Source organism: Psittacula echo (genome assembly GCF_963264785.1).
Source record: "Psittacula echo genome assembly, chromosome: 5".
In the NCBI taxonomy this organism is placed as follows: domain Eukaryota; kingdom Metazoa; phylum Chordata; class Aves; order Psittaciformes; family Psittacidae; genus Psittacula; species Psittacula echo.
The window spans coordinates 82,036,095-82,050,055 of NC_137739.1; the positions used below are offsets into that span (position 1 = coordinate 82,036,095).

Genomic DNA, 13,961 nt, shown 5'->3' on the forward strand with positions numbered 1-13,961 from the left:
CACAGCTGCTTTTTGTTCTTCTTGCTCCAGGCACATGACTTCTCATAACTGAGTTTTTATGTGGGCTGTCAGACACTCTGTGGGTATAGAGCTCCTCCTTAAAAGGGCTTCCTTTTAAGGTACTGTGTCCATCATTTGTAGATCAAGATTAGCTCTTGATGTTCTCTGTGTTGTTCTTGTGCTCACTTTGACTGAATTCTCTTCTTCATTTGGACTGCCATCCTATCTGGGAAATGTTTGCTGAGCAGTGGGAAGCTTCTCCACGTGTGTGTGTAGTTCTTACTGAAAGTGGCCAACATCTTTATATTATGTTGCCTGTCCTAAAGGTTTAAATGACCTTTTTTCTTGCTTGTTCTCAGGGCCTTCATTTTCAGAGAAGTGTAGAGGATATGGAGAAATGGCTGGAAGATGTGGAAAACGAATTGAAAGCACCATATAGTAACAATGACCTAGTGGTTTTGAACAGTCACCTGAAAAAACAAGAGGAACTGGAGGAAGATATTGCTGGCCATAGGGACCGGCTGCAAGAGCTCGTGGCCACAGCTCAGCAGTTCCAGAAAGAGAAACATTTCCTTGCTGATGAACTAGAAGAGAGAGTGGATCAACTAGTGCAGAGGTGTGTGAGTGCCCAGCCTGTCTCCTACTATCTTTTTCCTGCTTTTATCAGCCTTTTCCTTACCTGCATACTTTTTTCCTTTCCTTCTCTACATCATTCTGAAAAGAACATTTTGCGTTCATTCCTTACTGATCTGTGGTCTTCACTGTGTTCCCTTTAAATCCTGCAGATACAAAAGTCTACATGATCCTCTGCAGGAGAGACGTAGGAGTCTGGAGGCAAGCAGACTTCAGTACCAGTTCTTCCGAGATGTTGATGAGGAATTAGCCTGGGTTCATGAGAAGCTCCCCATGGCTTCCTCCAAGGATTATGGCCAGTCCCTGTCAATTGTTCAGAGTCTACAAGAAAAGCACCAGGTAACATCACATGAGAACCGTTCTCAGTCTTTAGAATCAGAGAGAACATGGAACTCAATTTGTCCCTGGCAAGCTTCCATCTGGCGTGCTTTGGCTAACAGGACTCATGATGCCAGGGATTACTCTTAGCCTTGTCTAATAATAATGACATTTTTTGATGGATATGTCCATGACTTGGAAACATGGGTTTCTGTGCTGCTTACCATTGCACTGGTATAGGTACCACACCATATGCTTTTCTGCAAACACATTGGCTCTTCCTATGAATTAAGTTCAAAACCTGGCCTTTGCAATACAGAATAGATTTTACAAACTGTTGTACATGCAGCCATAGCTTCTTTGGGCAAGAAATGACCTAACAAATATGCTTTGAAACTCAGTCAGTACATCCAAGCTAGTTCATTGCTCAGATGTATCAGGATGAGCTCCCAGGAAAACATCTTTCCCCAGAACTCTTTCTCCTTTGGAGGGAGTTAACAGGATATTATGATGATCCTTACCTGACTTTCATTCCAGTAGTAGCTTTCAAGATAGCTGCTGAATTAGTTCACAAGGTTCAGATGGGCCATCAAAGAAAGCAGTGCCTGGAACACCACCATCTCAAATACCAATAAAACAGCAGCTGCCTTCCTGATCATTTTTAGCAAGGAGCACTGTCTCTTTGCAAATATGAGGTGGAAGGAAAAAAAATCCCACTAAAAGTTTCCAGCAGCTATTGGTATTTAATGTCAGCAAATGACAGCCCAAGTCAAGTGTCTCTGGAGAAAATATGTGCAATCTGCAATAGGGCTAGGAAAGACAGAAGATCTTATAAAGTGGGAGTGCGTGATATATGTATATATATATATAGAGAGAGAGTAAGCCCAAGCATTTGATGCCATCTGCATGTCTACAAATAAAAATCTGAACTTACAAAAAATGTGAAATGCCCCCAGGGTAAAATGTCAAGGGAACATACTGCTACAGGGAACATACTAGCACAGGGATGAAGTCTCTTAAAAAGTTGATTTATCCGAGGTATACTCACAATCTAATGAAGAACTATAAAATGTTTCTAAACGCATCTTCCAGAATATTCCTGATTAAGACCCATGGGTATATTCTGAATAGTCTGCACCGTCTTAGTGTTCAGTGTAATTCTTATATTTGTTACAAATCTGTATGTAAGATGCCGTTGGTGATTTTGAGCTAAGGCAGTAAGAACAAAAAGCTTGTTTCATCACAGTTAAAAGTATGAATGTTGTTTTGTGTGTAATTACTCCTCCTACCTCAAAAAAATGATGAACTGATTGACGTGGTAAGGTCGCAGTAGAAAGGAATGCTTGAACGGAGGAAATATTTGGGCTAACTGAAGGAACAGTGGAGATACTGCTTTAGGCAGCATTTTCTTTCTGTTAATTGGCCAGGCCTCAGGATATTTCAATGAACCACAAGAATGGGAGATACAGACCATAATACCAGTGTATAATAAAATGCCAGTTCTTCCTGCCATTTTACTTCTTATTCTTCTGGATGCAGGATTAAGATATAAGCTTTGAATTCTCAATATTTTAGTAGCCAGAGTTTCTACACCTCTTTTTTAATGTTGACTTACAGGCAAACAGATATCAGAGGTAACCTAACAGTCCAGAACTGAATATACTATCAGTTCCACCCTCTGTTGTTTGTTTTAGTGAGCCAGATTTGCAGTTCTTGATTTGTTACCACCAAAGAGATTGAACATGAAATGTATCAACCTAAGATAAATAAATACAGTCTCGCTAAAATGCATTTGCACACAAATACAATATGTGTACACACAGCTGCTTGGCTCGGAACAGAGTTTCCTCCCCCTCCCTTCCCTCCCACTTTTTGGATTTCTTTTATTATTCCTTTTGTTAGAAATTAAGTACTGTGAATACATGTTCCTAAATGTTCAACTGCAAAGTTGGTCTTCATGCTGCTAGCATAGCGTATTATTAATACACAGCACAAGATGTTTTATAATCTTTGCCACTGGATTCCATTCTGCTGGGGTCAAATACGGTGTCACTTTTCAACAACATAGTGGCTGTCTTGAAATTAATAGGGGGGACTTAAAAGCACGATTAGAATCAGAGCTCTTTTCCAGGCAAGTCTGATACTTCAGTTGAAAAAGCAGCTCCTCTCCTCACAAAGGGCATCTCTTCTGCTTTACAGAACTCTGCAGTCTAACACTGAAACTGCCTGTTTTATAGCTATGAAAAGAAACAGAACAACTGTAAAATGGTGGGGTTTGATTTGGTTGTGCTCAACGTGCTCAGGCAGTTAGCTGTGAAATCCATCTCTGCCCACATATAAATTGGCATGGTCCTTGCCCACCCATGCAAATATCATATGAGGGTGTGTATGGAGGTATGCATATGGTTTTAAAATCTACCAGTCTTCAAAAATCAACTTCAAGTAAAGTCTTTGAGAATTGATTCAGGAGTTTTTCTTCCCTCCTTTTCCTCTTGGCTACCTGGTGGAACATGTACCCACAGTGTTTGCAATGGCTGTTATGCAAAGCTGCATCTTCTACAAAGGCCTAGGGAAGTGATAAATACTGATGAGCAGGTGAATTGATTGTTCTTCCCTAGCCACATTTTAAATCAAGAAACACCATGTGATGGGATAGAAGTGCGTGTATTTCAGTAAATCTACAGATGAGAGAGGTTTGTGGTTAGAACCTCTTCCCTCCCTTGGGAATACACGCCAAGGTCCAAACTTCAAGCCTATATTTCATTTCTATACTCATTACTTCACCCAAAAAAACTCCTCCACCCCACTTCGAGCATTCACTCAGACTTTGCACCTCTGACCCACCTTTCTGTATAAAAACCAAATAGAATAGAATTATGTTACTGCATTATCTGCTATAAAAATATTCATAGCATTTATTTTCAGTCTGTCATTTTACTCTCTGCTCTTTCCAGAATTTGGAGAATGAGATAAGCAGTCGGGATGCTTTGACCAAAGCCGTGCTTAGTACAGGGCAGAAACTGGTAAGAGGAGGCCACTCAGCCTCTCGCAAGATCATGGAGCATCTAAAGGAGCTTGAGACTTCTCTAGAAACCTTGAAGGCAGAAGCTCAAGAGAGGAGACAGCGGCTCATGCAGTCCTATGAGGCCCATCTGTTCCTGAATGAGGTATAGACATGGTTCATGAGAGATTTAGTTTAGCCTGTTTTCATTTAAAAGAACCAATACCTATGTTGTTGAATGGATGCAAGTACTGAGGTAGGAGCAAAAGTCATACTGTCCTGATTTTTCATATCTGGTAAATATACAGTAGAGAAATAACATTTACTTTTCCAACTACAGTGAGGGATAAACATGTAAGTATAATTTATGGGTTCTGGGTACACATTTTGTTAAGTTTCTTCCTTACAGAGAGGCACATAACCCCCTCTCTGTTTTCACTGATGTGTCTTTTTGGGCACCACTGCTTTCCAGTTTTCTTTGCCTTGACCTAAATCTCAGCTATGTTCATGCTTATTCCTGTATTTTATACAGCTACTGGAGGTGGAAGCATGGCTGGCAGAGAGGAGTTTCATTCTGGAGACCTCTGATTATGGGAAGAATGAAGAATCCACACAAGCCTTACTTCGTAAACTTGAAGCTACCAAGCTGGACATGGATGGTTTCAGGCCCCGGATTGAGAAAGTACAGGAGACAGGTGCCAGCTTAATAAACAAAGGCAGCCCAGAGAGGTAGGCAAGTGAAAGCAGGCTTTTGCTCCAGGTCTAACAGAAATGCCCAGAGAAAGCAAATACAGAAAAGTTCAGCCTTTAGTCACTGTTTGACGGTTTGCTCAGAAATATGACTTCAGGGGCATCAGTCCTTCATTCACCACCATCTCACACACTCTGTCCCCAAAAAACTTGATTGTTTTAATGTTTTCATGACTATTGGTTCTTAACAGCAGGGCAATTAATGCAGATCAGCTGCTTTGTCCATTGTCTATTCCCAGGAACTGTCATCTAGGTCTCATTTACCATAAAGATTCAAAAACTGCTGTGCTTGGGAAAGGAAACATTCTTGACAGTTCAGTTTTTCAGTGCCAGTTTGCTTTTATGTCTGGGGAGGAGGAAGTCAACAGAGCAACAATTTGTATGAGATGGTATTTTAATTTCCTGAACTAGCTGGTTTTAACAGCTCCACATAACTAACTCCATGATGTTATCTGGTTGCTTCCATATTTTGAAGGCGTTGCAAATTTGAGCTGTCAGAAAAGACAATGTTCAAAAAGAGCAGTAGAACAAAGACATACCTTGTGATTCTTGTTCTTTGCAGTCCAACCATACTTTCAAAGCTCCAGGGGATCCTAGCAGACTATAAGTCTCTCCTACAGAAAGCTGAGATCCAGAGAAAATGCCTACAAGAACAATTCCAGCTCTACCAGTTTGAAAGAGAATTCCAGCTGGTGGCTGCATGGCTTTCCAGTAAACAGTCTGTAGCAGAGTCCGATGACTATGGACAGGACTTAGATGATGTTGAGGTAAAAGAAAAGAAAAGGTATTGTATGTATTGTGTGGCAAAGCAGGAATATATTTGCTGCAGGATTTGTGTAGCTGCTGACAATGAAGTGTGCTATGGTGACAAAAGTTAAGCAAACCAGTTATCTCTACAGGAAGAACTTAGGCTGGTTTCTGTCTGCTTATACAGGGCTCTCTGAGGTAGCATCCTCCAACAGAAAAAGTAGGGACATAAGAAAGTTAGATTTTTCTTGGGATAAGGTGAGGTCAGCACACTTCACTGCTGCTTCTGATTATAAACTTAACACAGCTTTAAAGATTTGACATGACCAGGGTCATGGTCTTGTAACAATTTCAGTGGAAAACTCTGGGATGAAGCATTCACACCTCTAGCTGCTGATTTCAAGAATAAGTTTCTGCTCAGGGCACACAGCGCAATGAATTATAATTCATAATGTCCACTCCTCAACTGTTGCAGGTTATGTGTTTTAGCTTTTGATCTGGGCAGCATGTCAGGATGTGGGTGAATTTTCTCTGTGGCTTAACATGTTAAACGGTCAAGACAATAGATGCCTTCTTCTGACTCCAGATCATCTGGGTTTATCATATGATTTGCACTTGTAGACTGCAATATATAGCTTTTGTGTTATACAGTACAGAGAAAGTAATTCCTTCTGCCTCTCTCATAAAGGTAGGCAGAAATTCTTATAGCTAAATCTTTGCCCCAATTTATCCTGCAGGTGCTGGAGAAAAAGTTTGAAGATTTTGTAAATGAGGTGAAACCTCTGGGACATTCCAGAGTTGTCTCCTTACATGAGTTAGCATCTAAACTAGAGAAGGAGGGCCACAGCAAGATGGACATTATCCAGAAGAGAACAAAGCAAGTCAATGAGATGTGGGAGAAACTTTGCCATGCCATCCAGACAAGGACAGAGGTAGGATTACAAGAAAAACTGGGCACTGAATTCCTTGCAGTTTCTTATGTCCTTCTTCCTTTCCCAAACCAGTCCATTGCTCATGTTGAAACACAAGGTTTATAAGAGCAATGGGTGTATTCTGTCCTGTTCTTTCTTGGTCCATTTCCTTTTATAGCAGCTGCTTACCCCACTGTTCCTGGCAAGGCTTATACTTGAAAGATATTCATCAGCCTAGCGTAATTCTGTTTTCCTTAATTCACTGCTAGTTCTGGTTTCTTGAAAAACTAAACCAGACTAATGGTTTATCACCCCTAACAGGAGGCCGGCTCTGGCAATTGTCAGACTCTTCATTGAACTACTTCAGCTTATTAAACAAGATGAAAACTCTCCAGATTTTTGCTGATTTAGTTACTTTAAGTCCAGGAAGGGGTATGAGAGAGAGGGTGATAGACAACACAGCCAGAAGCCCTACTTTTTGGCAGCAGCCAGCTGTTAAATCATCTCGTCCTGTCTCTTGAAACTACAGTCATAGATGGACTTGGAAAAGCCGAGAGGACACACAGAACTCAACATTTTTGTTTGCTTTAAGGGGAAGAAAAAACGTCAGCTGTCCTCAACTCTCTTTTGCACTACAGTTACATGCACATTTTGCTAATGAAGTAGCTCAAGCTGCTAGCAGCAGTACCTGCATGGCAATTGTTAATATATAGTTTGAATGTTAAATAGTATTAGAACATTTTTGAATACTTTTATTTCAGAAAAACCTAATTTTCACTTAGCTGTGCTTACTTTCATTGTTTGCAGTGCAGGTCTCTATTCCAAGCAAGTTTATTAGGGTGCTTTCTGTGGTTGAGAGACCTACCTTTAGGGGGCAATTCATGCTCTCCATCTTGATCATCCATCTTATGCAGGGACAAATTTTTCTTTTGAGCTATCTATTTCTTTACATTGATGAAAAGAGCTTGGGAAAATTAGGTTAGCTTGAACACCTCACTTTTAGGTGACTTAATTGGGAAGGTATCTCACTCCCGCTCCTGTTCAGCTGGTACTGCTTTAGGACATATTAGGGTTGTCCTTTTTTGTGCTGCAGACATGATATATAGTATTATTATTAAATTGTTTCTTTATTCCAGAATTTAAGAGCAGCCCAGCAAGTTCACCAGTATGATCATGATGTAGATGAAGTAAAGGGCTGGATGCAGGAAAAAGAGGCAGTGGTGGATATAGAAGATTACGGATATGATCTTCCAGGTGTACAAACACTTCTCAGCCAGCTTGAGGGAGTAAAGGTAAGGGGATCTGTCATGAAGCAGTGGCAGAAAAGCATAAATGACAGGAATAAAAAAGAGATTGATGCTTGATTTGAAATCCTCCCAAGTGCCTGTTTTGCAGGCAAGAAAAGATAAATTTATTGAACCCTGAAATATTCTTAGTTCTTCATAGAAGGGGCTGCCTTTTCCTCCTGTTTTTAACATTGTGATATTACATTGTTAATGCTTTTGCTTCTAAGGATGAGCTTCTCTTCTAAAATCTATTCCAAATTATAATTACAAAGGTGTCATCTGAACTACAAGAGACTTCAGCTCGACATATACCAAATAATCAGTGTGTTACATTTAAAGATGATTCTTTGATGTTTGATGATGAATGTTAAAAGGCATAAGGACAAAACTCAGAGGAAAGGTCTTGAGAGAGTCGTGTGTCCAGCCTTTGTGCAGCCAGTGGTTATTAAAAATATACACCATCTCAGAAATCTGCTTTTGATAGATGTAAATAGTGACTTAGTCTTACAATCCCTTCCAACTCTGTTCCAGAGAGATCTAGGAGCCATCATGAAAGAGCTGGAAAGGATTCGGGGAGAGGCTTGGCACCTCAGCCGCACATACCCTCAAGTCAAGGAGAACATCATGGAGAGACTCACAGATGTGGATGAGTGCTGGGAAAACCTGGACAAGAAGTTTCTGGAGAGGAAAGCGAGACTGAGCCAGGCAGAACAAGTCCAGCTCTACTTCAATGACTGCAGGGAGCTGATGTATGTGTTGGCCTCTTGAGATTGGCAGTGGGCCTTATTTCTTGTCTTTCCCATATAGGATCTTCTAAATTACACATTATTTATTTGACTCCTGTCCCAGGTGCTCTACAGCTTGCTTGCAAATCTATATGAGTAAATTACATGACATCTTCTCAACAGTGCCTCACAGAATCTACCACATGTCAGAGGTGACCATGCCACTCCAGCACAGCAGGCATGACAAACCCACATTTTTAGACTATTTCCTAAACAGTCTTGGAGTATTTGGTCACTCTGGATAGATTTGGTAGTCTCACAATTCCAACTGAAAGTTGATTCTGTAGGAAGATGGGAGAGTGTCTGCTAGATGGTCAAGTAATTTGTACACCTATAGAGACACTAGTGCCCCTTTTTCTCAGAGTCAAAGCAACTACATTAAAGATAACTTTCTAGAATAGGTTTGCACTTGCTTAAGTGCTGAATGTTTTGTACACATGTATTTAATGCCATTGCCCATGTATACACACTTTTCTGCCCATTCTTATTCAGGGAAAATTTTGTTATTTAAACAGGGGGGTTTTACAGAAGAAAAATGAATTTTTAATTCAGTGTAGTTAATGAAAGAGCTAATCCATGGATTAGAAATAGAAAGACAGTGGCTACCACTGACTATTGGATATTTACTATGCTAAGGGATAGATACTCAGCTCAGGTAAACCAAGATGTATTGGTTTATGCCAGTTGAGGCTCATAGAGTAGAAAATTTTCCTTGAAAAGTATCTCTCAATATCTTCCTTTGCATGGGTGCTCTGTATGCACATGAACTACTTTCACATGTAGTGATAACATCAGTCTCTGTGTCCCTGTACCAGGAGTAAAAGCACTGTGAATGTGTACAGCCTTGGCATTTGCAGTTACAGTCCTCACTGAGGATTTGAATGCACAGTGCTTCAGTATGTATAGATGCAGCAGATACCTTTCTCACAAGCTGTTTATCGAAACAGCACTGGGAATACTATATCAGGTTATAAAAATGCATAGGTGATTGAGTAAACCCTCACCATTGTATTTGTATGTTCATATGTTTCATGAGCAATAGAATTCTGTACCCATGTACCACAGCCATGAGATGTGTGCATTCCTGAGCAATCAACAGACTCAGATTCCTTCCCTTTTCTCCCTTTTGACTTTATTCTGTAGGGCCTGGGCCAATGAGATGCATGCACTAGTGATATCTGAGGAGCTGGCAAACGATGTCCTGGGAGCTGAACTGCTTATCAAGCGTCATGAGGAATACAAGCGTGAGATAGAGAAGCAATGGCTAAAATATGAAGAAATGCAGCGGGCAGGAGGTGACCTGATGAAGAATGGACATTTCATGTCGGCAGAGGTGTGTTGATGAGTTAAATATCTTACAAACAAGAGTGAACAAAGAAGACACTGAACAGGAAGGAGTTGCAGCTTTGTCTTTCTTTCAAAACAGAAGAAAAAAACAGGAACATCAAGTTATCTGCGATTAAAAGCTGCAGTCTTCATGTGGCATGTAGAAATTACCTATTTAAATTTATTTCTCCTCTAAAAACTGATTTTGAAGCAGACCTTAAAAGAACAATCACTGGAGTGATTATGGATATGTGGGGGGTAGGGAAGTATCACTATTCCACACAAAAGATGTGCTACATAAATGAGATTTTAGCATTTATCTACACAAGACCTAGGATAAAATACATCACAAAGCAATCAACTATAGGATGGACTGATATCCCTGAGTATATCAGAAGATAAGTAATTCTTCAGCAATATTATAGGGCCAAAGGGGCTAGAATGTTAAAATTTGTGTGATCCTGTTATCCATGTACCTTTAGACTTTCACCTTTGCAGTGATCCCAAGCTTGTCTTGATACTTGTAGATCCAGATATCACACTATCAAAAACATCTTTAGAATTTATAAAAGATTACATCACTTCTGTTGTAGAAAGCATTAGGGAAGTTTCCAGTTTAAAGCATTCCATTGTTGCCTTCCCATAAATGGATGTATTTGTTGAATCTTCTTGTTCTCACTAGTTTTGTCATATACAAATTGCCTGGGTAAAAATTTTCATCATGGGAAAACATACAGCAGATTATTGTTTATACAGTATGTGGACTATACATACAATTATAATATACAGCTGTACAACATACAGGCTGAATGAATTCAAGTAAGAAATATGAGGACTCGGACATCCTTTCTAAACTATGTTAACAGCATAAAGTTATCTAGAGGTCATCTTTTGGATCATGAGGGCAAATTACATGCTATTTGGCTGTGACATGAAACCCTGATTGGATTTTTCACCTCCTGGCATTGCAAATGTTATTTTTCTAGATTGAAGAAAAACTGTTAGAGCTGTCAGAGCTCATGAAGAAGGTAAAGGAGAGCTGGGACATGAGGAAAGAGTTATATGAGGAGAACTGGGAGATTCAATTGCTCCGCAGAGAGCTAGAACAAGCAGAAGCATGGCTGGCTGCCAAGGAGAGCTTTCTTTCAGATCCTACCTATGGGGTGAGTAAAGGCAGTGCAACACTACTGAAATACCTGCTAGTGTATATACAGAGTGCACGGACCATGTATCAGTTGGGGCCTGAAGTTAATCACAATCTAAACAGTAATGCACACTTGAGATTACAAAGTGCAGGAGCTCTGTCCTCTTACAGAAGTGAGCCCAGGATAGTTGCTGCATTTGACATAGTGCTGGGCTCCAGGGGGTGGTAGAAAACTGGGAAGAATTCCAGACCATTTTTTCACATAATATTGCAGAGGGTTCAACCTTCCCTGACATGCTGAGAGCCTGTTTTGAAAGGAAAAAGGGTTTTCTCCCACCTCCTGTGGGGCGGTGGAATGTTCTGCACAGATGGCTTGATAGCTAGATTGTAAATTCCTATTTAAACACCAGCTTCCATAGTTTTCTTTTTCCTTCATGTTGACTGTCTTCTGATGGTGTATAAGATGCGAAAACAATGTCATAAACTCAGGTATTGAAAGCTAAGCAGGGAGCCAGACAGAGGTTTAAGGTGCATGCGTTGTAGGGCAAGAATGTGTCTAGCACAAGCTAGAATTCAGGTACATAATCTACATGTAAACAGTTATAGTTGGAAGCCATGGTACAACATGGCTTTGCAGCAAAAAAGAAGGTTGTTCTTTGAGCTCTTCTTTTTTTACGTACAGCTGACAGACTGAAAGCTACAGACCTTTACTTTAAGTGTAAATTAAGATTTTTCACACACTGCCAAGGTCTTAGACATTCAAATACAAAGATTTCAGAATCATCATTTAGCTTAATAGAACATGTAAATCTGACAATAGCAAGCATAATCTCTTCTGTAGACTTGATTTTGGACCTATGTTCCTGATAATTTTTCCATTCAGGATTCAGTGTCTGAAGTAGAGGAATTACTGAAGAAACACCATGATTTTGAGAAGATGCTTGCAGCTCAAGAGGAGAAATTTGTTCAGCTCAGCAGGAAAACTAAGGTAAGAAATAGAAGGTTAATGAGCTGCATATGAGTGGGTCCTTGAATGTTTGGAGCTCAGTCACTCCATATAAGAATGAAATCCTATGCTGAGAGAGAGTAAATGAGTGACCAAAGCTGAGTTATTGCAGATAGAGTAGCTGAGAACAAGACCTGTACTTGGATCAAAAGAGCCCAACCAGCTTGCAAAAGCTCTAGGGGAGAAGTGGAAACTTTCTTCTGCCAGGAGCAGCAAAAAGCGTGTGTAGTGTGCATTGCTGTGAAAATAGGGTGATTCCTTGCTGTACTGATGGAGAGATTTTAATTCATTCAGGATTTCAGTAGTGAGATGTAGCCACCTGACAGTGCTGGAGGATGCCAAAGGGCTGAAAATAAAGGGAGATCAAGGCAGAGATAGGCCTTTTTTCGTTCTAGTATCAGAGTTCTACAGTGGATTCTACTAAGTATCAAAAATATTCAGTCAGCATCCCAGATCCTGTTTCAATGGGGGTCTTTTAAGTTATTTTCCTGAAATAACCACCAAAACATAGCTTTTGTGCTTGGCATTAGGCTAAAAATTAGCTTAACCGAGTCTGCTTTTTGTTCAGTGATTTGCAGATTGGCTGAATGAAGGGGCAAAGGTCCTCCACTCTAAAATTCCATTCAAAAAGCCCTGATACTCCCTATTCCTACAGCAAACTTAAAGGAGTGCCACAGAAGAGAAGCACAGCTTCTCAAGAGCTTGTAAAAGACGCAGCTTCTAGAGAACTTATCAAAGGCAGGGCTCACTGCATTTGAGGTTAACTGCCACCAGTATTCAAGCTTTGGGCAACAAAATAATGCTCAGCACATAGCAATTAAGTTCAATTCTAACTCTAAGAATGCCAATGCCCATGAATGTAATGAAGGTGATTTTAAAAAATGCAATACCTGTGTTCTACAGAGGGAGAGGAATCTTCTGAAACAAGTGGACACAGAAGAGAGTGAGCAGAAGGATAAAAGCAAAGTTTTGCGTGTTCCCTCTCTGAAAAGAAAAACTTCTGACAAAAGGAATGCACCGCCAAAAGTGATAGAGATAAAGAGCACAACACCAGTGCCATCCGTGCCCTTACCCAGCCTGTCCTGGAAGGCCCCACTTGAAACTATTTTCTCCCCTGTTGAAAAGTCTTCATCAACATTCCAACAGTTCAGTGCTGGGGGAGTCCCAGAAATGCTGAGCAGCAATAAAACAGAAATGAAAGCTGAGAGGAGGCTCAGTGAGATTATCACTCCACCTACGCCGAAGCGGGCGGGCCCACGAGCTACATCTTTGGAAAGTCACAGTCCTTTAAGCTCTCCTTTATCTCCTACTCCCACAAGCCAGCAGCGCAGCAGCAGTTTGTCAGAATCGTTTGCCACAGGCCTCTTATCACCAAAGGAAAAGAGTGCTGGAGGCTCCTCTTTCTCCAACCTGCAGACAAAACTAATGGCAACTCCACCCAAGCCTAGCCAAAGGTCACTAGATCCATCACCAGACTTACTGCTGTCTAACCCCTCCAAGGAGAGGTTGGAGACTGCAAATTCGGTAAGTCGCAGGGATTCCTGGCTCTCCCCTAGAAAAACTGCTATCCTGTGCTAGTTAAAGTAAGGAAATACAAGAAGGCACTATACAGTGAGCATTTCAGTGGATACACTCATGGACCCAAACAGTAGGAGATGTTTTATGTGCCTTTGCAGTTCATACACTTTCCAAAAAGGGAGTTGACTTAAGCAGCTAGGTATACCTTAAAAGCATCTTTTTATTTGCTCAGCTTTATAGTCTAGGTCTTGAAAACCGTATTGGTTTCTGTTTTTCTTTCCCAAACTATTGGTTATTCATGCTGCTGAATGCTCAGCAGAACACTTAACAAGAGCCAGGAGATGCTGTCTCACAAAGAAGCAAGACTGCTGATTTACCCATACCCTTTATGTGAGGTGGTAGTGCTTAGTGTCCACTCAGTTTACAAGTCAGAGAGAGGTAGGACGTAGTGGCACCCTTGCTAAAGAGCTGACCTGGTGCAAGACTAGAACCAGCAACTCCAGTTTGCTCACCCTAACAGGAAATGCACGGATTGT

At 40.7% G+C, this 13,961-nt stretch overlaps 1 protein-coding gene across 1 annotated transcript in view; it reads left to right on the forward strand.

The window, feature by feature from the left end:
* SPTBN5 (spectrin beta, non-erythrocytic 5) overlaps nucleotides 1-13,961 on the forward strand; it is a gene marked incomplete at both ends in the record, with an annotated part of 91,492 nt that overhangs the window by 74,349 nt on the left and 3,182 nt on the right. Inside the window, 12 exons of the mRNA XM_080618721.1 lie at nucleotides 360-616; nucleotides 786-972; nucleotides 3,906-4,118; nucleotides 4,485-4,681; nucleotides 5,265-5,469; nucleotides 6,187-6,381; nucleotides 7,497-7,652; nucleotides 8,178-8,395; nucleotides 9,575-9,764; nucleotides 10,744-10,920; nucleotides 11,785-11,889; nucleotides 12,811-13,431. Coding sequence (XP_080474847.1) covers nucleotides 360-616; nucleotides 786-972; nucleotides 3,906-4,118; nucleotides 4,485-4,681; nucleotides 5,265-5,469; nucleotides 6,187-6,381; nucleotides 7,497-7,652; nucleotides 8,178-8,395; nucleotides 9,575-9,764; nucleotides 10,744-10,920; nucleotides 11,785-11,889; nucleotides 12,811-13,431 — 2,721 coding nt within the window. The remainder of the gene's footprint in view (nucleotides 1-359; nucleotides 617-785; nucleotides 973-3,905; nucleotides 4,119-4,484; nucleotides 4,682-5,264; nucleotides 5,470-6,186; nucleotides 6,382-7,496; nucleotides 7,653-8,177; nucleotides 8,396-9,574; nucleotides 9,765-10,743; nucleotides 10,921-11,784; nucleotides 11,890-12,810; nucleotides 13,432-13,961) is intronic.